General features: G+C 38.3%; 1 protein-coding gene across 1 annotated transcript in view; it reads left to right on the plus strand.

The window, feature by feature from the left end:
- TESPA1 (thymocyte expressed, positive selection associated 1) overlaps positions 1 to 7,861 on the plus strand; it is a 32,594-nt gene extending 24,733 nt beyond the window's left edge. Inside the window, exon 10 of the mRNA XM_060113619.1 lies at positions 7,656 to 7,861. Coding sequence (XP_059969602.1) covers positions 7,656 to 7,861 — 206 coding nt within the window. The remainder of the gene's footprint in view (positions 1 to 7,655) is intronic.
- Positions 7,862 to 24,741: the final 16,880 nt, after the last annotated feature.

Below are 24,741 nucleotides of genomic sequence, written 5' to 3' on the forward strand. Positions count from 1 at the left end.
TTCCAACCAGTTAATACTCTACCCAGCAAAGTAATCATTTAGAATTGAAAAGAAGATAAAGAACTTTCCAGGCAAACAAAAGCTAAAGGAGTTCATCACCACTAAACCAGTCTTGCAGTAAATGTTAAAGAACCTTCATTAAGCTGAAAAAAGGGGGCACTAATTGTTAACAAGAGAACATATGAAAGTGAAAATCTCACTGGTAAAGGTAAATATATATTAAAGGTAGTGGATTAATAACGTATAAATCCAGCATGAAGGTTAAAATACAAAAGCAGTAAAAATAACTAGAACTAAAATAATTAGGTAAGAGGTACACAAAATAAAAAGATGTAAAATGTGACATCAAAAACACAAAATGTGAAACAACAAGGTCCTACTATATAGCAGAGGGAACTATATCCAATCTCCTGGGACAAACCATAATGGAAAATAATATTTTAAAAGAACGTATAATGTTTAAAACTGAGTCACTTTGCTGTACAGCAGAGATTTGTACAACATTGCAAATCCACTATACTTCATTAAAAAACAAAAATAAATAAAAATAAAAACCACAAAATTTGGATGGGGGCATTAAAATATAGAGTTTTAGAATGCATTCAAACTTAACTTGCTATCAACTTAAATATATCAAACCTCTCAACAAAGTGGGCATAGAGGGAACATGACTCAGCATAATAAAGGCCATATATGACAAGCCCACAGCCAGCATCATACTCAATGGGGAAAAGCTGAAAGCTTTTCCTTTAAGATGAGGAGCAAGGAAAGGGTGACCACACTCACCACTTTTATTCAACATTGTACTGGAAGTCCTAGCCAGAGCAATTAGTCAAGAAAAAGAAATAAAAGGCATCCAAATTGGAAAGAAAGAAGTAAAATTGTCACTATTTGCAGATGACATGATTTTATATATGGAAACCCCTAAAGCCTCCTCCAAAAAACTGTGAGAACTAATAAACAAATTCAGTAAAGGTGCAGGATAAAAAATTGATATACAAAAATCTGTTGCATTTTTAAACACTAACAATGAGCTATCAGAAAGAGAAATTAAGAAAACAACCCCATTTATAATTGCATCATAAAGTAAATTAAAATACCTAGAATAAATTTAACCTAGGAGATTAAAGACCTCTACATTGAAAACTATAAGACATTAATGAAAGAATTGAAGAAGACACAAATAAATGGAAAGATATTTTGTGCTCATGGAGTAGAAGAATTAATATTATTAAAACTTCCTTACTACCCAAAGCAATATACAGATTCAGTACAATCTCTTTCAAAATACCAAGGGTATTTTTCACATAAATCAAATACACAATCATAAAATTTATATGGAATCACAAAAGATCCTGAACAGCCAAAGCAATCTTGAGAAAGAAAAACAAAGCTGGAGGCATCACACTCCCCGATTTCAAACTATACTACAAAACTATAGTAATAAAAACAATATGGCATTGGCATAAAAACAGACACATAGATTGATGCAACAGATAACAGAGCCCAGAAATAAACCCACCCATATATGGTTAACCAATTTATAACAAAGGAGGCAAGAAGAAACAGTAAAGAAAGAAGAGTCTCTTCAATAAATTATGTTGAGAAAACTAGACAACCACATGCAAAAGTATGAAACTGGACCACTATCTTACACCATACATAAAAATTAACTCAAAACGGATTAAAGACTTGAATGTAAAACCAGAAATCATAAAAATCCTAGGAAAAAAAAGCATAGGCAGTAGGCTTCTTAACATTGATCTTAGCAATATTTTTTTTTGGTTCTGACTCCAGAAACAATGGAAACAAAGCAAAAGTAAACACATAGGACTATATCAAACTGAAAAGCTTCTGCACAGTGAAGGAAACCATCAACAAAATAAAAAGGCAACCAACTGAATGGGAGAAGATATTTTCAAATCATATACCCAATAAGCGGTTAACATCCGAAGTATGTAAGATCTCATATAACTCAATTAATAAGAAAAACAAACAATCTATTTAAAAAATAGGCAGGATCTGAATAGACATTTTTCCAAGGAAGACATACAGATCAGGTCAATAGGCACATGAAAAGATGCTCAACATCACTAATGCAAGTCAAAACCACAATGTGATCTCACTCACACCTGTCAAAATGGTAAAAAAGACAACAAATATCAAGTGTTGGCAAGGATGTGGAAAAAAGAGAACCCTCATGAATGGCTGATGGGAGTGTAAATTGGTGCAGCTGCTATGGAACACAGTATGGCAGTTCTTCAAAAAATTAAAATTAGAACTACCAGTAAATGCTTTGCTGAGTGTTTATCCAAATAAAATGAAAACACTAATTTGAAAAGATACATGCACCCTTGTGTTCATTGCAGCACTATTTACAATAGCCAAGATATGGAAACAACGTGTGTCCATCAATGGATAAAAGGATAAAGAAGAGGTGGTATATGTATACAGTGGAATACTACTCAGCCATTAAAAAAAAGAAATCTTACCATTTTCAACAACATACATGGACCTCAAGAGTATAAAGACGCAGACCTACTAGAGAATGGACTTGAGGACAAGGGAAGGGGGAAGGGTAAGCTGGGACAAAGTGAGAGAGTGGTATTGACATATATACACTACCAAATGTAAAATAGATAGCTAGTGGGAAGAAGTCACATAGCACAGGGAGATCAGCCCGGGGCTTTGTGACCAGCTAGAAGGGTGGGATAGGGAGAGTGGGAAGGAGGGAGACGCAAGAGGGAAGAGATATGGGGATATATGTATATGTCACTTTGTTATAGAGCAGAAACTAACACACCATTGTAAAGCAATTACACTCCAATAAAAACGTTAAAAAAAGAGTATTCTGCTAAAGGAAATCAGTCTGACAGAGAAGACAAATACCATATGATTGCACTTCTATGTGGAATGTAGAAACAAAGCAAACAAACAAAACAAAACTCATTATACAGAGAACAGATGGGGGTTGCCAGAGGGGTAAAGTGTTGGAGGGTAAGTGAAATGGGTTATGGGGATCAAGAGGTACAAACTTTCAGTTATAAAGTAAATAAGCTATGGGGATATAGTATACAGCCTGCATACAGTAGTCAATAATATTGTATTGCAAATTTGAAAGTTGCTAAGAAAGTAAATCTTAAGAGTTCTCATCACCCCTCCCCCCACACAAAAGAACCATGCTTTGGGCTTCCCTGGTGGCGCAGTGGTTGGGAGTCCGCCTGCCGATGCAGGGGACACGGGTTATTGCCCCAGTCTGGGAGGATCCCACATGCTGCGGGGCAGCTGGGCCCGTGGGCCATGGCCGCTGAGCCTGTGCGTCTGGAACCTGTGCTCCGCGGCGGGGGAGGCCACGGCAGTGGAGGCCCGCGTACTGCAAAAAAAAAAAACAACAACAACAACAACAACAACAACAACAAAAAAAAAACCATGCTTTAAGAAAAGGGGGGTGGAGGCAAAGCCTATTTCTCAACAAGGAAATTTAACTTCTTATTTTGAATTTGTATTTGCCGTTACACTTTGCATCTTCGTTTCTCTTCCTTTGCTTTCCCTTTATCTGTACTGCCTCATTCTTCTTTGGAACTGTGGAAGGCAGAAGAGTAATTTCTATATGCATAACATAATGTTCACTTTCTGAGTTACACATTTCAAATATTCCAATGGATTACCAAGGCTGTATCCAAGGCAGTCACGCCACATGGCTTCATGTGTCAACATTCACATAGACTGTAGTGTAAGCATTGCTCCTGGAGATGTACAGAGCAGAGGCCCTGGCTCCATCCACACTACCTCACCTAGCCCTTCATGTGAATGGCCTTTAGTGATTATATAACCTTTTTGGAGATATTATCTCACATAAACCTTATAATCACATAGCAAAAACCGTTTTATGCTTGATAAGGCTCAGAGCAGGAAAATTACTTAGCAAGATTTGTAATTAGTTAGTTAATATCAGAATCAGAACTAGAACTTAGGTCTCCTGACTCCAAACCAGTGCTCTTTTCATCAGTGCACACTGCCCAGAGTGTGCAGGAGCTCAGACTGTAGCTGTGGATCAGAGCAAGCCTCACTACCTTTACTTGAATCTGACCTTCATTAACTTGTGCCCTAACCCTTTGAGTTAAGCACCAATAACCTCACTACCTTTGTCAACACTGAATTTTGCCTGCCTTCTTATAAACTCACTGGCAAGATGAGTGTTATGCAGGTTAAGCAGGAACACTCACAGGCCACTTGGAGCTCATAGTTTAGTGAAAGGCATGATAGGAAAATCCACAGTTACTTTGATTTAATTTCATCAAATGCCATAGGGACATAGAAAAATGAACTTCCCAGAGGATGACATGTCCAGGTGAATCTGGACAGACGAGTAAAGGTTGAACAGGGGAAAGTTATAGGGGGGAGGTAGAAGAAGAAACAAGACGTTGATATCCTAGGCAGAGAGAAAACATGTTCAAGGGCAAAGAGGAATGGAATGTCATAATACTGTGTCTTCAGAAGCTACACCTTCTGCCTTGTGGTCGAAAGGGAATATGTGGGAGAAGATCAAAATTAAGAATAGGAAAGATAAATAGAAATCAGTTTATGAAACAAAGTCTTCTGTGTTATTTTCAGTGTTTTGATTTAGTCTAGGAAGATAGGAAACTACTTAAAAATTTATGAAGGAAGTGACATGATTAGATTTATCTTTTAGAAAGATCATTCTAGCAGAGGTATGGGAGATGGATTAAATAGGGAGCCAGTGGAGTAAGGAAAATCATCTCAGAGTCTACCACAAAAGATTGAGGAGAAATGTAATGACCAGAAATAAGACAAGAGTGCTGGGAATTGAGAGGAAGAAGAGTGAGATTTTGAGATATTTAATATGTACAATGGCTAAGCCTAAGACCAACCATATTTGTGTTTGTGGGAGAGGGAAGGGATGAGAAAAACAAAGGAACACAGAGAAATTTGCAGGTTTCATCTTAGGTAACTAAGTGAATATTAATACCCTTTTATTAAGAACAAAATACAGTAGAAGCAACAAGTTGGAAGGCAAATATTTTATAGTATAAGTTTAAAAAGGCAAAATACTGCTTCAAGAAGGAAGGTGTAGTGTTCAGTACCATATGTCACAAAATATCCATTAGGAAAGACAATGCAACTATACCTTTGGATTTTCCACTAGAAAATGATTAGGAAACTTGGTAACAGTATTTTTATTTGTGTGACAGGGCTTTACAATATTAATGTGAAAATGAATAGGAAATTATGCAAACAAAGTAGGTAAAGGGGTCAAGAGACTCTAAGGAGTGTTTTGTTTTGTTTTCTAGGATTTGGAAGTTTTAAGCATGTATATTTGCTGAAGGAAAAGAATCAATAGGGTGGAGAAGGCCATGGTTCAGGAGGGAAGGGAAATGAGGATGTGAAGTCAACAGAGAGCTGGAATGAGTTGAGATCCAAAGCACTTTTGGAGGGTTTAGCCAGGAACTGAGGTACAGATCTTTAAGTTTAGAGGAAAGGAAAAAGGACAGGTGTGAATACAGTTACATTGGTTGTCTGGAGAGGAGGTCAAGAAATATATGCTTACTGGTTTCTCTCTTTTTCCTGTTGGGTCATCATTAAAAGCATGAGGCAGGAAATTTGAGGAGGATCATAAAGATTTGAGATCACCACTATGGAGAAAGGACAAGAATAATATTTATTAATAGAAATATGTATTAATAGTCGAATTGGTGAATAGCGTTAGGGCTCAGCTCAAGGTGCAGAACATGGATTGGGAATAGTTTTGTCATTTTCTCCAGCGGTGCTCAGCAGTCTATACAAAAGAATAAGAATAAAAGCATAGGTATACTTTTATAAGTCTAAACATTAAGAAGTGAACTTTTTCAGGAATCTCATTTCATGGTGAGAAGAGCAGAAAGCCTAAGTCATATGACTCTTTGATGCCATTGCTGCTGCTGCTAATAACTTTAAATATTACTTATAGTAGTGAGAAACATTTCCCCAGGTAGGGTATAAAAGTTTCTACCAATCCAGTACACAAAGTTGTCTCAAAGATGCATGATGTGACAAACAACCCAATCAAAAAATGAGCTGAAGACTTAAATAGACATTTCTCCAAAGAAGACATACAGGTGGCCAACAGGTGCATGAAAAGATGCTCAACATCACGAATTATGAGAGAAATGCAAATCAAAACTACAATGAGGTATCACCTCACACTAGTCGGAATGACCATCATTAAAAAACCCACAAACCATAAATGCTGGAGAGGGTGTGGAGAAAAGGGAACCCTCCTACACTGTTAGTGGGAATGTAAATTGGTGTGGGCACTATGGAGAACAGTATGGAGGTTCTTTTTTTTTCTGCTTTATAACAAATTTAATCAGTTATACATATACATATGTTCCCATATCCCCTCCCTTTTGCGTCTCCCTCCCACCCTCCCTATCCCACCCCTCCAGGCGGTCACAAAGCACCGAGCTGATCTCCCTGTGCTATGCGGCTGCTTCCCACTAGCTATCTACCTTACGTTTGGTAGTGTATATATGTCCATGCCGCTCTCTCGCTTTGTCACAGCTTACCCTTCCCCCTCCCCATATCCTCAAGTCCATTCTCTAGTAGGTCTGTGTCTTTATTCCTGTCTTACCCCTATGTTCTTCATGACATTTTTTCTCCTTAAATTCCATATATATGTGTCAGCATACAGTATTTGTCTTTCTCTTTCTGACTTACTTCACTCTGTATGACAGACTCTAGGTCCATCCACCTCATTACAAATAGCTCAATTTCATTTCTTTTTATGGCTGAGTAATATTCCATTGTATATATGTGCCACATCTTCTTTATCCATTCATCCGATGATGGACACTTAGGTTGTTTCCATCTCCGGGCTATTGTGAATAGGGCTGCTATGAACATTTTGGTACATGACTCTTTTTGAATTATGGTTTTCTCAGGGTATATGCCCAGTAGTGGGATTGCCTTTTAAAAACTAAAAATAATGTTACCATATACTCCAGCAATCCCACTCCTGGGCATATATACAGAGAACACTCTAATTCAAAAAGATACGTGCACACCAATGTTCATAGCAGCACTATTTACGATAGCCAAGACATGGAAGCAACCTAAATGTCCACAGACAGATGAATAGATAAAGAAGATATGGTATATATACATAATGAAATATTACTCAGCCATAAAAAAGAATGAAATAATGCAATCTGCAGCAACATGGATGGACCTAGAGATTATCATACTAAGTGAAGTAAGTCAGACAGAGAAAGACAAATATCATATGATATCACTTATATGTGGAATCTAAAAAATGATACAAATGAACTTATTTACAAAATAGAAACAAACTCACAGACATAGAAAGCGAACTTATGGTTACCAAAGGGGATAGTGGGAGAGGGGGAAAGATAAATTAGGAGTTTGGGATTAACAGATACACACAACTATATATAAAACAGATAAACAACAAGGTCTTATTGTATGGCACAGGGAATTGTATTCAATATCTTGTAATAACCTATAATGAAAAAGAATATTTGTATGTATAACTGAATCACTTTGCTGTACACCTGAAACTAACACAACATTGTACATCAACTATACTTCAGTTTTTTAAAAATGCATGATGTGTTTCTTTTAAATTTCCACTGCAGGCTTTTACCACCACCACAGCGCATGCTCTGACAGCAGCGGCTTCACAGAAGAGCCTAACTCCCACCTCCTCTTGCAGGAGGCTGTATGGCCTCCAATATCCAGCTCCTGCTCTCTGGCCGTACAAACTCCTGACCTCAGTAGGAGAAAAGCAGCATGGTACCCCGGACAGAAGACCAGAGTAAGAGATTTGGAATCTCCATCCTGATGCTATCAGGAACAGCATGCACAGAGACAGACCTTAGGCAGTCACTTCATTTCTCTTTGGTTTTTCTCCTCTGTGGGTATTAGAATACATGATCTACATGATAGGGACAGTGGTAACCTGGACAAATACTTAATTTTCTCTCAAGCTTTGACACTGCCTAGGACAGTTAGAAGATTTAAGGATCATCAAATTTGAGGAACAAGGGTTGCTACTGGAATACTCTCAAAGGGCTCAAGCTAAATGAGGAAGCACAAATCCCACTTTCAGGCCCTGAAACCTTGGTGCAGCCTACAGTAGGATTCCCTCTGAGCCTCTATTCATCCCTCTGTGCTCCCAATTAAATTCCAGGAAGTCTTCCACCATACCGGTATCCTTTTTTTCTTCTTGAGGACTCATCCAAGGAGATACACTTGGAGCCTCCCCGCTAAAACCATTTTCTCCCTGTATCCTAAATTTTGGCTCTTCATAGGAAAAGAGATGAGTGGGATTCAGAGTCCCTCCTCTTGGCCATTGCAAGAAATTCACAGTATTTTCTGCTGGCAGAAAACAATACAAATAAAATTATGTTTTTAAACCTTGGCATTTGTTTAAAAAGAATAAACAGTTGTGGTTTGTGTCAGAAGGAAAATGTTTTGTCAATAAACAGAGCTTGAACACTGACAGGACTCTACCAGGCCATATGTGGTATAGAGCATTTTAGATACATTCCTTCTTGAAGAAAATTTTAGTAGGGTGGGAGAGGTCACATACACACACGTGCACGCGCTTACAATAATGTATTACTTGGTTGCCTAATACACTGCAAGATAGTGTATGGTAGACAATTAGAATATTGCCTACCATACCAGTAAACAAAGGATGTCACAGTCATCAGTGACTGCAGCCCTTCAACGTGAGTCCGTGAGCCCTGAGGAAACTCAGGATGTGAAAACACAGGATACTGGCCCCAGATAGCTGAGGTGCATATCAAAGGAATGATTTCAGTGAGCCCATACTCCTGCATCTTCTCATACATAGAAAAGCCGAAATTCCTTAACTTGACATATCTGGTTTTCTTTAATTAACAGTAATCTTTTGATGTTTCCGACTACCTGCCCTTTGTTACAAAACTCCTGTGTATCCTAGCTCCCCTCCCTGGCCTCCTCAGAGCGGTACTCTCAGGGTTACTTGAGATTCTGCCTCCCAGGCTTGAAGTCCTAGAAATTCCCACCAAATAAAACATAACTCTCAGGGCTTCCCTGGTGCCACAGTGGTGAAGAATCCGCCTGCCAATGCAGGAGACATGGGTTCGAGCCCTAGTCCTGGAAGATTCCCACATGCCGCGGAGCAACTAAGCCCATACACCACAACTACTGAGGCTGTGTGCCACAACTACTGAAGCCCGCATGCCTAGAGCCCATGCTCCACAACACGAGAAGCCACCGCAATGAGAAGCCCATGCACTGCAACAAAGAGTAGCCCCCACTCACTGAAACTAAAGAAAAGCCCAGGTGCAGCAACGAAGACCCAATGCAGCCAAAAGTAAATAAATAAATTTATTTTTAAAAAACCTCTCAGCTTCTAGGTTGTGAATAATTTTTTAGTCGACAATAGCAAAGATCAGGAGAAAGGGATTAGGCAGAAAGGATAACCATGAGTGTTAAAGAAAAAAAATCATACCAGATATTATGAGCAAACAGAACTCTTTTATTTTGATACTATTGCCAGTCATAGAGCATAGACCAGTCTGGTTGCCTAGCTAGGTGGAAACAAAGGGCTGGAGAGTTTTTAAGAGCTGTAGTGGCAGGCTTCTTAGACCATCTCTGTTTGCTAATTGTCCTTACCCAAAGGAAAAGTGAACTTTCTGTTATCTTCTTGACAGGAGGTAGTTTTGCAACTTGGAACTAGCCCTCCTCCCCCCACCCCTAAGTTAGGCTCCTACCCTCCCACAGAAACTGGGGAAACTTATCCATTCTTTTTTAGATTCTTTTGCCATATAGGCCATTACAGAGTATTGACTAGAGTTCCCTGTGCTATACAATAGGTCCTCATTAGTTATCTATTTTATATATAGTAGTATGTATATGTCAATCCCAATCTCCCAATTTATCCCTCCCATCCTTTCTCCTCTGTTGGTAAGCATAAGTTTGTTTTCTACATCTGTGACTCTATTTCTGTTTTGTAAATAAGTTCATGTGTATCATTTTTTTATTCTACATATAAGCAATATCATATGATATTTGTCTTTCTCCGTCTGACTGACTTCACTCAGTATGACAATATCTAGGTCCATCCATGTTGCTGCAAATGGCATTATTTCATTCTTTTTTATGACTGAGCAATATTCCATTTGTGTGTGTGTGTATGTGTGTATATATATATACACACACACAATGGAATATATATATATATATATATATATATATATACACATATATACATACCACATTTTCTTTATACATCCCTCTGTTGATGGACATTTAGGTTGCTTCCATGTCCTGGCTATTGTAGATAGTGCTGCAATGAACACTGGGGTGCATGTGTCTTTTCGAATTATGGTTTTCTACAGATATATGCCCAGGAGTGGGACTGCCGCATCATATGATAGCTCTATTTTTAGTTTTTTAAGGAACCTCCATACTGTTCTCCGTAGTGGCTGCACCAATTTCATTCCCACCAACAGTGTAGGAGGGTTCCCTTTTCTCCACACGCTCTCCAGCATTTATTGTTTGTAGATTTTTTGATGATGGTCATTCCGACTGGTGTGAGGTGATACCTCATTGTGGTTTTGATTAGCATTTCTCTAATAATTAGCAGTGATGAGCATCTTTTCATGTGCCTATTGGCCATCTATATGTCTTCTTTGGAGAAATGTCTATTTAGATCTTCTGCCCATTTTTTGATTGGGTTGTTTGTTTTTTGATATTGAGCTGCGTGAGTTGTTGGTATATTTTGGGGATTAATCCGTAACAACCTTTCAATGCTGATTTCTCTCTGCCACAACTACTCCCACCTCACCCCCGTTGCCCTCACTGCCATCCTGGGTCCCCTAGGAAACCCTGTGAAAGGAGAGGAGACAATCTGGAATGTAGGACACCCACAAGAAACAGGCTGCTCATACTTGCAGCCCCACAAGTCAAAGTGACAAGTGTCCATATACAAATTGCAGTTTCTAAGTGAATTCTAAGTATAGGCTGGGGAAAGACAGGGTCATTACAGGGAGCTGGTTCAAAGGAAAGTAATGTGGGTGGAAAAGGCTTTAGGAGATGGCTTTTCCAGACTACATGAAGGCCTCTGGAGGCTGCTGGGTGGAAGAGTGGGGAGAGGGACTATTGGAATGGGGATAGAGGGACCAGAGGTACTTAGCTGGTTTGGAGAGGGTATAAGCTTTCAGAGTTGCCAAAATCTGAGGATTGGGTGGGTATTTCAAGTTATCCCTTCCCAGGTATCTGGCTGTACTTAGATTCACAGCTCCAGAGTGCAACGAGGATATAAACCCTACTTGGGGCCCCAAACATGAAAGCCTATACCCTCATCATTCACTAGCCAGCTGTATGATTTAGCCATGGTGTTTAACCTCCCTAAGTTCTCAGCTGTAAAGTAAAGATACTGAGAACTGTCCTGTCTAGTATACTGGATTGGAATAAGCAAAGTAATGGTATAAAAGTGCTTTTAGCACAGCAATGTTTATTCTAGGAAGGATTCTAATGAGACAGAAAGCCCTGACTCACAGCATTAGAATGTCAGTAAAGTGAGGGGTAGGTTTAGAATCTAGACACTCACTAACTGTGTTACTTTATTCATGGCTATTGCAATATGGAGAGAAGCCAGAACTAAGGCTGAACTCAACACTGCTGAAGCAGGAGTGATAGTTTTTTGTTGTTGTTGTTGTTTTTGTGGTTTTTTTGGCAGTACACAGGCCTCTCACTGTTGTGGCCTCCCCCATCATGGAACAGAGGCTCCGGACGCGCAGGCCCAGCGGCCATGGCTCACAGGTCCAGCCGCTCCGTGGAACGTGGGATCCTCCCGGACCGGGGCACAAACCCGCGTCCCCTGCATCGGCAGGGGGGCTCTCAACAACTGCGCCACCAGGGAAGCCCAGGAGTGATCGTTTTTAAGGGTGAGAGTGAGCTAATGGAAGAGCACCAAAGGACCTTAGGAGGTGGCCATAGGCCATCTGTATTTGCTAACTGGCTTTATCCAAAGGAAAAATCTCTCTCATATCTTTGTGACAGGAGATAGTTTTTCAACTTAGGGCTAGGCATCCTATGATGTTAGGCTCCTACCCTCCCACAGAAACTGGGATATAAAGGTGCTAATTCTCTTTCGATGATTACATTCCAAAGAGATGGCTCCCAGGTCCTTGTAAAAGACAGTCCTGAGTTGTAGAACTGGCAAGAGACTTGGAGATTTCTATTTCAAAGGGGTAGAGGAATAATTTACAATGACAAGGGGTTTTTTTTCTTTTCTTTTTTCTTTTTCTTTTTTTTCTTTTTTTTTTTTTTGCTGTGGTGGGATTTTATTTTCTTTATTATGTTTTTCTTTTTTTTTACTTTTTATTATTTTTATTTATTTATTTATTAAACATCTTTATTGGAGTATAATTGCTTTACAATGATCTGTTAATTTCTGCTTTATAACAAAGTGAATCAGTTTTACATATACATATGTCCCCATATCTCTTCCCTCTTGCGTCTCCCTCCCTCCCACCTTTTTTACCTTTTAAAATTGAAGTATAGTTGATTTACAACGCTGTGTTAGTCTCAGGTGTACAGCATAATGGTTCAGTTATATATATATTTTTTATATGTATTTCAGATTCTTTTCCATTATAGGTTATTACAAAATATAGAATGTAATTCCCTGTGCTCTACAGTAGGTCTTTGTTGGTTATCTATTTTATATATAGTAGTGTGTATAGGTTAATCCAAAACTCCTAATTTAACCCTCACCCCCTTTTCCCTTTTGTAACCATAAGTTTGTTTTCCACATCTGTGAGTCTGTTTCTGTTTTATAAATAACTTCATTTGTATCATTTTTTAGTTTCCACATATAAGTGATATCATATAATATTTGTCTTTCTCTAATTACTTCACTTAGTATGATAGTCTCTAGATCCATCCATGTTGCTGCAAATGGCATGATTTCATTCCTTTTTATGGCTATTATTACACTGTGTGTATATATATATATATATATATATATATATATATATACACACATACACACACACACACACACACCACATCTTCTTTATCCATTCATCTGTCCATGGACATTTAGGTTGCTTTCATGTCTTGGCTATCGTAAATATAGTGCTGATATGAACATTGGGGTGCATGTATCTTTTTGAATTAGAGTTTTCATCTTTTCCGGATATATGCCCAAGAATGGGATTGCTGGATCATATGGCAACTTTATTTTTAGTTTTTTAAGGAAACTTCATACTGTTTTCCACAGTGGCTGCACCAATTTCATTCCCACCAACAGTGTAGGAGGGTTCCCTATTCTCTACACCCTCTCCAGCATTTATTGTTTGTAAACTTTTTGATGATGGCCATTCTGACCAGTGTGATTTGATACCTCATTGTAGTTTTGATTTGCATTCTCTAATAATTAGTGATGTTGAGCATCTTTTCATGTCCCTCTTGGCCATCTATATGTCTTCTTCGGAGAAATGTCTATTTAGGTCTTCTGCCCATTTTTTGACTGGGTTGTTTGTTTTTTTGATATTGGGCTGCATGAGCTCTTTGTATATTTTGGAGATGAATCCTTTGTCGGTCACATCATTTGCAAATATTTTCTCCCAGTCTGTAGGTTGTCTTTTTGCTTTGCTTATGGTTTCCTTTGCTGTGGAAAAACATAAGTTTGATTAGGTCCCATTTGTTTATTTTTGCTTTTTTTTCTTCTGCCTTGGGAGACAGACCTAAGAAAACATCGGTACAATTTATGTCAGAGAATGTTTTGCCTATGTTCTCTTCTAGGAATTTTATGGTGCCATGTCTTATATTTAAGTCTTTAAGCCTACACTGGCAAGTTTTCAAAAAAAAATCCTCTAAGAAAATGGAGATCAGGAGCCTAGAATCAAGAAGAAGCCTGCCTAAAGCTCAGTTAAGTTGAAGGGAACATTAAGGCCATCTTGTTCAATACTAATTATAATAATATTTACTCCATAAGCTTGCTGTGGCATCACATGAGTTATTTTCTGGAAGAGCAGAGCAGAGTGCCTAGCACTTATTAATCATGAGAGAAGGGTTTGAAATTATTAATATTATAAATGATATCTGAGATTTCTTCCATTTCTGAGGTTTGTTAATTCTTTAGGACATAATGACTTTAATACAGGAAAACAATATTTTCTCATAAAACAACTGTAAGTCTCAATTTCCTGGGCATCAGTTTGTATTCTTAGGCAGTTTTCCAAGGTGAACATTTAATCTCCAGTCACTTTCCTTCCCTTGCTCAGCACACATTTGCTGCCTATTCTAACACATTCACAGCCCCTAAGGTCTCAAGACTTCACAGTTTTTATAAACCAAAACAAATTAGTGATGTGACTCTTCTAGGGGTGGAGAAGGCTGATGTTTGGTGCTTATTAATATCTAATGCAAAATGACTATTATATTATCTGCTGGTTGGCATGATCATTTTCCCTATACCCACGTCTTTGTTAGTGTGAGGATGGGAATTAATAGCATGAGGGTATCTAAGGAAGACCTCTGCTTCATCCATCCTTCCTCAGTCCTGTCTCTACGGGGAAATGTTTCCATAAAGGGCTATAATAGGACACCCAAGCTTGGACAGCAAATGGCTCAAGACAATTCTAATGACACTGTTTTGTAAAGATTTTCTATCCTAAGAAAATTTCTTTCTCAGATGTTTAGTGCATGATAAAGTTACCATTCTTTAATACAACTTTCTCCTTCCGTACATTCCTATGGCTATACTTGGTCACCAGTAAAAATCATATGCAAGCAGATGATTTCTATGCATGAAAGCAAACAGTAAATCATATATATATATATATATATATAATAAGGCATTATATTATTTCTTTTCATAAGTTGCAATTTATGGCACAATTAGTCTCTTTTTATATCCTATACCACTTCCCAAATCTACCTGTAAATTCAACTTTTATACTATAATCAAAATCAAGGTTACTGTGTTTATAGCATTTTAAGAAAAATGCGTTGTTCAGCATTTTTCCCTGTGGCCTCTCATTAGTGAGTCAGGATGCAGTAACCTTCAGTAGGGTGCCTTCTGATCTTGGTGCATGCAGAAGAAATAGAGGAATGAACACAGGACTGAGAGTAAGAAATGTTAGCTTGTGCATTGTCATGGCTCTAAACCTGCCTCCTGACCCCGGACAAGTCTCTTTCTCTCTCTCAGCCTCAGAGTCCTCCTCAACTCCCTATTACAGCTGTAGAAGCCCCTTTAATCCATATCCCCCTTTCCTGCCATAATTTTTGTCTACAGAACTTACACTACTTCACATTTTATGTTTACTTACATGTTTATTGCCTCTTTTTCCTTAATAGAATGTAAACTCTGTGCGGGAAGATACTTATCTGTTTTGTTCACTAATGTCCTCGGGGCTAGAAAACTACCCGATGTATAAGCGTCACTCTATTTCTTAAATAAATGAACAAATGAGGAATGAGGAGACCAGATTAGATGATCTCAAATCTTAACCATTGAATCTTTGATTTAGTCATGAGGTATTTCACCATTTGGTTTCGTTCCACCTTGTTGCATCCTCATCCTCCCAAATGAATTGTAATAAAATACTTCCACCATCTCATGAACTTAACAATAGCAACAAAGATTTAGGTTAGATGCAAAGCCTTCCTCATACATTCAAATAAATTCTATGTTAGCTCTTACACCAGAAATGGCTCCCAGTTTGTTCCTTATTTAAAATTTATCCCCCAATATATATTAAAACTACTAGAAGACAGGCACTGGGACCTTCTCTTTATCTGTACACCCAAAGGAAGAAAGTAAGAAATTTGAAAGTAGAGCTTTAGTGGCTATGTAAAGAAACAGTTGGAGGAAAGTCTGGGATTTGTTCCCTCCCCTTGAGGATCTTAATACTTCAAAAGGAAGAAAGAATATTGCTCTACCAGGCAAAAAGTGATCCTGCCTAGATGCAGAGAGATGGGTGAGATGAATTTTCTAAGTTGTCTGTTGCCAAAAGTGACTTAAAAATAGATTGGACTATTTCAATCTGTCCAGTGGGCATTAGGATGATTTAGCTGAAGAGAGCAGATTGAGTGAGAACTGAGTCATTGCTTACATGTGTAAGCCACATTACTACCTGCAGAGAACGGGGAACAATTGTTCTTCCCTGCTGAAGAATGGGAGGAGAGAAATGAGCTAAGATTTCAGCAGAATGAAGTTAAGACTAGACCCAAGGGGGCAGTAACTGTCAGTAATAACCATAAGGCAACATAGCAATGATGACTGAGCAAGATGTTACAGTGCATTTCTGCTTTGGAACTCCTTGCAAACAAAAACAGACAAAAATTCTTTAAAGAATTCAAAGGGCTGTGAACTCAGAAAAACTTCAAGAATTCATGGCAATTGGGAAATGGCCCTTAAAAATCACATATGCTTGTAGGCAGGGAGAAGTATTGGAAGTGGAAAGGGATAATTAATCCCAGATGACCAATTTTCCAGGTCTTACCCAAGGAAGAAAATTGGTTCAAACCCCTTGGTCCCTCAATGTGGCTATATCCCTCTTAGAATGCCTATGAAGGGGCTGAAATATGAGAGTTTTTATGGTGCATATGAGAAGCATCTGTTGTTTAAATGTCAAAGGGGACATATTCAAGAGCTAGGGGTCTTCTACTGAAACAAGAACTCTGTGTTGCAGGTGTTGGCAATTAAGAGGGAAGATGGTGACAAGTAGGAGAGAGAAAGCTCAGCTAAGTCTCATTTGAACAAATGCTCAGGCCTCTGTGGTCACACCCACATTCATCCAGAACCTGAAGACATAAATGATCATTAGTTTCATTGCTAATTTTTACTATTGCTACACATAACAATAATTAACTATTGCTACTAATACAAAAACATTTTCAAGACAAATACCTCTATCACATGCCAGTCACTGTTCTACAGGCTGATGAGTACTTTTTAAAATGCCTTATGTTTGTGCAACTTTGTTCTAATGGAAGTGACTTTGTATCAAAAATCTCAAACGGTCTAAGGTAATAATGGACATGTATTGTCTCATGTGCCTGAGAATTTAGAGATAGAGCTGTCTTCAGTTGAGGCTTGAGTTTATAGCTCAAATAATGGGACCAAGCAGTTTATTCTTTTTTTAAAATTTATTTATTTTTATTTTTGGCTGCGTTGGATCTTCGTTGCGGTGCGGGAGCTTTCTCTAGTTGCGGTGAGCAGGGGGCTTCTCATTGCGGTGGCTTCTCTTGTTGCGGAGCACGGGCTCTAGGCGCGCGGGCTTCAGTAGTTGTGGCTCGTGGGCTCTAGAGTGCAGGCTCATTAGTTGTGGCACACGGACTTGGTTGCTCCACGGCGTGTGGGATCTTCCTGGACCTCGGCTCGAACCCGTGTCCCCTGCCTTGGCAGGCGGATTCTTAAGCACCGCACCACCAGGGAAGCCCCCAAGCAGTTTATTCTTTCCAGTCTTTCCAATCTTTCAAGTCTTTTAATCATTCTTATCATTTTAAGGACATATATATGAGAAATATTAATTTTTTTCTTTTATAAAAATCAAAAAGTTTTCCAATCTAACACATATGTTTTAATTTTTTCACAATACATTTTTAAATGTTTTATATTGAAGTAGTGCTATCATTTTTATTACATTTTCTGTATTAAACAATTTGAAAAACACATAACAGGGACACCTTAAATTTGTGACAATTTAATATTCCTCCATGCTCAGGTCACATTTCTTTCTACCCTCTGGATATACTAAATGGTCACAAGCCTGGCCCTAGTCACCAGTGCACACTCTAATTTAGAGCATTTATTAAGGGAGCCAGGCCCTGAGTGGAAACCAGAAAAGAAGCCTCAGCATGACAAGAGGTCTTAGAGAGGAGCATCAAGGACTTGGTCCAAAATCAGACCTCTCATCACTGTTCACACACTACAAAAGAATGGGAAGATTCTGCAGCAGTCTTGGACTGGGATGGGCAAAGACACATGAATGAGTTTCCAATAAACCAGCATTAACTAGACACAGACTAACAAGGGGATCAGATACAGAATTTGTACCAAAAATATAAGTGAAGAGAAACCCTAGATGATGTGAGGCCCAGAAGGATCTGGTGTTAGGATCAAAGGTCAGATCTCATCCTATTCTTCCCTCAGAGGAGCTGAGGAACACACGGGGCTGCACAGTGACTGTCCAGCATTAGAAATCTGAATGTGTGCACCAAGCATGGTATACAGATAAAGCATGTTTCTACTAGTTATAAATACCTGTGACTTCTGTCATCCATTATTGCTCTTCATCTCAACTTAAATATCACCTGTTCATGAAAGTTTCCAGTGGCTTCCAAACTAAAGTAACTCTTAACTTGTGAGCAGATAATTTGATTCTATTTTCATTGTAATATTTTTCACTCCCTGATATTTTCTTGTCTGTTTCTTTGCTCTTGTCTTCTCTGGTTTTTCTGATTCCCTTCTCAATAAGTAAGCTCTTAGAGAACAAAACATTTACTTTGTTCAACTCTACTTCACAAGACCTAGAAGAGTGCCAAGCACTAGGTAGGCTCTTGATAAGTATAACTTAACTAAAAGAATTGAATGAGTGGGCTTCCCTGGTGGCACAGTGGTTGAGAGTCCGCCTGCCAATGCAGGGGACACGGGTTTGTGCCCTGGTCTGGGAAGATCCCACATGCCGTGGAGCGGCTGGGCCCCTGAGCCATGGCCACTGAGCCTGCGCGTCCGGAGCCTGTGCTCTGCAATGGGAGAGGCCACAACAGTGTGAGGTCTGTGTACCGCAAAAAAAAAAAAAAAAAAAGAATGGAATGAGTGAATAAATGAATGAAATGCAAATTCTTATAATCATACTAAGTGAAGTAAGTCAGACAAAGACAAATATCATATATCACTTATATGTGGAATCTAAAAAAATAATAGAAACTTATTTACAAGACAGAAATAGACTCACAGACATAGAAAACAAACTTATGTTTAACAAAAGGGCTAGTGCGGGGGAGGGGGAGAGGAGAGATAAATTAAGAATTTGGGATTAACATACACACCACCATATATAAAATAGATAACCAACAAGAACCTACTGTATAGTACAGGGAACTATATTCAGCATCTTGTAATAACCTATAATTGAAAAGAATATGAAAAAAAAGACATGTATATATCCTAAAGTTGGTATAAGATTAAAATTAAAAAAAATTTTTTTTCTTTTGGCTGCGTTGGGTCTTCATTGCTGCACGCGGGCTTTTCTCTAGTTGTGGTGAGCGGCGGCTACTCTTCGTTGTGGTGCGCAGGCTTCTCATTGCGGTGGCTTCTCGTTGCGGAGCACGGGCTCTAGGCAGGTGGGCTTCAGTAGTTCTGGCACACGGGCTCAGTAGTTCTGGCGCACGGGCTTAGTTGCTCCACAGCATGTGGGATCTTCCCAGACCAGGGCTCGAACCCATGTCCCCTGCATTTGCAGCAGATTCTTAACCACTGCGCCACCAGGGAAGCCCTAAAACAAACTTTTATATGTGAAATGATTAAATGAAATGTATGGCTGACATAGCCATTTCCAGAAATCTGTGCTCATAAATCTATAGATTCTGGGATTATTTACTATAAGTAACCCTGAATCTGGATATCCAGCTAAGACCATTCTACAAATATGGTCTCTGCCTCTTAGTAATGAATATTCGTCTACTTACCCAACATCCAGCTGATAACAGGATTCCACTGGGTCACCTGCATTCCGTTACTTCCTTGATGGTTTGTCTTCAACAAAAGAAGATTGACTAACTTGGTTATATTGATTAAATAATTAAGCAGACAGAAAAAAAAACACTATAATTTCGGGCAGAACGAAACTACCTATAACCTGGGCTCTTAAGGTCTTTTGCATGTTTAGCACACATTTTATATCGCAGATTATATTATTTAATGCAGATGCTCCATATTTATTACTCTAAGTTTCCAAAGTGCAGCTCTAGCTCTGTTCCCTGAGATTTCTCCATTCCTATCTGGATAGTTTTATAAGAGGAAATGTATTTTACTTTTAATGTGGCTTTATTTGAACACTGATACATTTGTTGAGAAGAGTAGATGTGAAGAGAAGGTAGGCAATTAGTTGAGATGAACTGTGGGCACATTCCAGCCCAGCAGGGCCAAAAGCAGAAAAGGCAACATGTGCCTATGACTGACCAGCTGGGTGACTTCACCAAATATCCCCCACTAGTGAGGCAATTCATGCAAATAAACCTGTAACACACATTAAAAAAAGAGAGAAAGAGAGAGAGATTGTCGACAGTTCCATAGAAGTTTACAGAATGTGGCTCCCTTATATACTATCTGCCAGGGGAACAACGGTGCCTAATGTCACTGAATTCATAAGAGTCAAAGGATCTGAGTTTTGAGCTCCTAGAGCCCAGTACATGGGAGAAGATCAACTTTTCTCCAAAAGAATGTGGTGGTCTATGCAACCCAGCATGGGAGCCTACCACAAGCTGAAAGTTTGGCAATGAGAAGAATCCCAAGGCTTATTAAATCTTTTTCCAAAAAATATGCAATAAGACAGCCTTACTGTGAAAAGAAGGAAGATCAAAATTTTAGTCACAGGCAGTCCAATACAGATCCTTGATCACGTGCCAACATATGGCCAGACAGTGAAATAATATAAAGCAATGTTAGTAACAGCCTCCTCAGAACTTAGACTACTTGAATACAAAACAGTTCTTGGCCATATATGCCATATGTCCAAAACAGCTACACACGATCTCTGTACATCCATTTCCACTTCACAATTTGCTACTTTTAAAAGTTGGTGTAAGATGAAACTTTTATTTAATATGTGAAATATTTAACATGGTGCCTGGAAGTCTTAGATTAAAAAATATTTATAGCAAATCAGTATGCTGGTGGGAAGGGGAGAATAGGTAAACCTGCAAGGCAGGCCTAAATCTTGACCTGCAATAAGATTTAAATATTTCCAATACACCCTGAAAGACTGTCAAAATTATATGGTCCATACTTCTTCCCTGACGAGTATCCATTATAAAGTCATTTTCTACTTCTTGGGAAATTCTCCAAAGGAAAAGTGAATTGACTGATTATAGCTCCCACAAATAGGTACATGGTCAAAGGCTGAAACTTTTTGGTCTTTACCGTAAAATTTCTATTAAAGATGAAGTTAGACAGACCTCATGCTAAAGGAAAAATAAGTCAAGGTAGTAGCCAATAAATACATACCTTGTGGTGCCACCAATTTCTGTCTACTTGCTATGGAAAACCAAATGAAAGTAGAGAGCAAGGAAAACACAGGGAATTTCTCAAACCTTCTCCTGCCCCAACATACATAGTCCAGTGTGAAGTGGAGAACCTAGACAATCTAGGAACCACATAAAGACACCCACTCAGAAGGTGGATATTAGCAGGTAGAGAAAAGGCAATCTACTGAATGGGAGAAAATATTTGCCAATGATATGACCAATAAAGGGTTAATATCAAAAATACATAAACAATTCATACAACTCAACATCAGAAAAATGCAACCCAATTAAAAATGGGCAGAAGACCTGAATAGACATTTTTCCAAAGAAGGCATACAGATGGCTAACAGGCACATGAAAAGAAAAGATGCTCGACATGGTTAATCATCAGAGAAATGCAAATTAAAACCACAACGAGATATCACCTCACACCTCTAAGAATGGCTATCATTTAAAAGAACACAAATAACAAATGTTGGCTAGGACATGGAGAAAGGGGAACCCTTGTACATTGTCGATGGGCATGTAAATTGGTACAGCCACCTTGGAAAACATTATGGCAGTTTCTCAAAAAACTAAAAATAGAACTACCATGTCATTCAGCAATTTTACTCCTGGATATATATCCAAAAAAACGAAAACACTAATTCAAAAAGATTCATGCACTCCAATGTTCATAGCAGCATTATTTACAAATACCAAGTTATGGAAGCAACCTAAGTGTTGATCAACAGATGAATGGATAAAGATGTGAGATACACACACACACACACACACACACACACACACACAGGAATACTACTCAGCCATAAAAAAGTACAAAACGTTGCCATTTTCAACACCATGGATGGACTTGGAGGGCATTACGTTAAGTGAAATAAGTCTGACAGAGAAAGATAAATATTGTATGATATCGCTTATATGTGGAATCTTAAAAATACAACAAATGAGTGAACATAAAAAAAAGCAGGCTCACACATATAGAGAACAAACTAGTGATTACCAGTGGTGGGGAGGGACAATAACAGGATGGGATAGTGGGATGTACAAACTATTTGGTATACGATAGGTTCAAGGATGTATTGTACAATGCAAGGAGCATAGCCAATATTTTGTGGTTTGGGTTTTTTAATTTTTAATTGACATACAGTTGATTTACAATGTTGTGTTAATTTCTGCTGTACAGCAAAGTGATTCCGTTACACATATACATACATTCTTTTTTATATTATTTTCCATTATGGTTTATCATAGGATGTTGAATGTAGTCTCTGTGCTATACAGTAGGACCTTGTTTATTCATTCTATATATAAAGGCTTACATCTGCTAACCCCAACCTCCCACTCCATCCCTTCCCCTATCCCCTACCCCTTGGCAGCCACCAGTCTATTCTCTATGTTCATAATTCTGTTTCTGTTTCGTAAATAGGTTCATTTGCATCCTCTTTTAGTTTCCACATATAAGTGACATCATATGGTATTTGTCTTTCTCTTTCTGACTTACTTCACTTAGTATGATAATCTCTAGGTGCATCCATGTTGCTGCAAATGGCATTATTTCATTCTCAGCCATTCTTATGGCCGAGTAGTATTCCACTGTATATATGTACTACATCTTCTTTATCCATTCATCTTTTGATGGACATTTAGGTTGTTTCCATGTCTTAGCCAATATTTTGTAATAACTATAAATGGAAAGTAACCTTTAAAATTTGTATAAATTTTTTTTTTAATTTTAAAGGAAAAGTTTTCAGAACCATATACATCACAAAGACTGCCCTTTTTGAAGTTTATTTTTATATCCCTATCAGGAATTTGTATTAAATAACTTTTTTATAACCCTATGAATCTTGTCTGGTTTTCAATCTATAAAGCTTCATACACACCCCAATGAGGTCATATTCCTCCTTGCTCTGAGAAGGCTCCTCTTCAAATTGGAACTTACAGTTTGAACTGTTGTAACCATGGTAATCCACACTAGAATGCACCCTGTGGGCTGTTCTTCATGCTAATCCTTCTGTGAACTCCTGTCCTAAAACCCTTCCAACTCCTCTTCTGCCTGAAATCTCATTATTCTAGATTCACTCCTGCATCCTCCTTCTTGGAAGCCTTCCTTGGCCACACCCACATTGGTTCAGTGAGCCGCCATCTTATCCTGTTGCATCGTCTGCTTTTCTATTACATTCACCTTTATTATAATCATTCTCTCTCCACATCTAGACTCTGCACTCTTACATCACTCATGTTGCACTATTTTCTTAAAATACAGCACGAAGTCCAGCTAAATACTTCGATAAATATAGGGTGGAAAAGAGGAATCAAAAAGGAGGAAAGTAGAAAAGAGAGAGGGAGAAAAGGAGGAAGAAAGGTTAAAAGGATTCATTCAAATGCTACAGTTTCAGGAAAGTAATTGATACCTAAAGGAAGTTCCATATGATTAATTATCTTCTTTGTTTCTTGCCTGTCTCTTTGGAAGGCAAGTTCCATGAGAGTAAGAACTTTGTTTACTTTGTCTTGTTCACAGCTGTAGCCCCAGGGCTTAGAACAGTGTCGCAAATAGGATAGGTACTTGAGGGAAATCAAAGGCACTGACAATAGCATATTGGCATCATGGAGTTCTGATATCAGCTCTGCTACTATAGGGTAATGTCTGGACATGTCATAGAAAAATCTGGAGTTCAGTTTTATCAACGGAAAGAGTTCAATAAAACCTGCCCTGTCAAACTCAAGGAATTTGTTCTGATGAACAAATAAGACAATGGGTATAAAACTTCTCTGAAAATATTCTACATTCCAGGGTTTCAGAAGTTATGTTGAGAAATTTGGGACAATATTTTGGGAAGTAACATAGTAGTAGGTACAAAAGCCACACATGAAGTGATCCAAAGAATAGATTCAAAGAAAGAAAAAAGTTAAATGCATAAAAGTGATTATTGCTACATTTCTTAAAATAACCCAAACCTGGAAATAACCCAAATGTCTCACAATAAAATGCATAACAAAATGTTGGACTATTTTGTAACCATTAAAACAAGTTTTAAATAACACTGAAAAGCAAATAACATGAAAAGAGTATTTATAGTAGAACCGAGTGACAATAAATATAAATCCAATCTTGTTTAGACACAATGAACACAACTATATAAAATGAGCATGCATGTTAAAGATAAGAAAAAAGTAAAAATAATTGTGTATCAGGAGGACACTTATTACAAACTAACCTGGACTAAAGCTAATTTCAGCAGAAAAGTTACTTAATACAGCTTATCATTTGGATCCTAAAATCACTCAAAGGACTGGAGAAAGGGATGATGTCGAAGTTTCCAGGAAAAATGGCAATACCTCTGCCGTAGGGCTGGTCTAGTGAGAAAACCACCCCCATAAGCACATTTGCAGCAGAGCACTAAATGCGAAGAATTTCACTAAGTAATAGCGAGTGCTACCTATGAAATGTGCTTCTGTGTC

Source organism: Mesoplodon densirostris, chromosome 11 (assembly GCF_025265405.1).
Source record: "Mesoplodon densirostris isolate mMesDen1 chromosome 11, mMesDen1 primary haplotype, whole genome shotgun sequence".
Classification (NCBI taxonomy): Eukaryota; Metazoa; Chordata; class Mammalia; order Artiodactyla; family Ziphiidae; genus Mesoplodon; species Mesoplodon densirostris.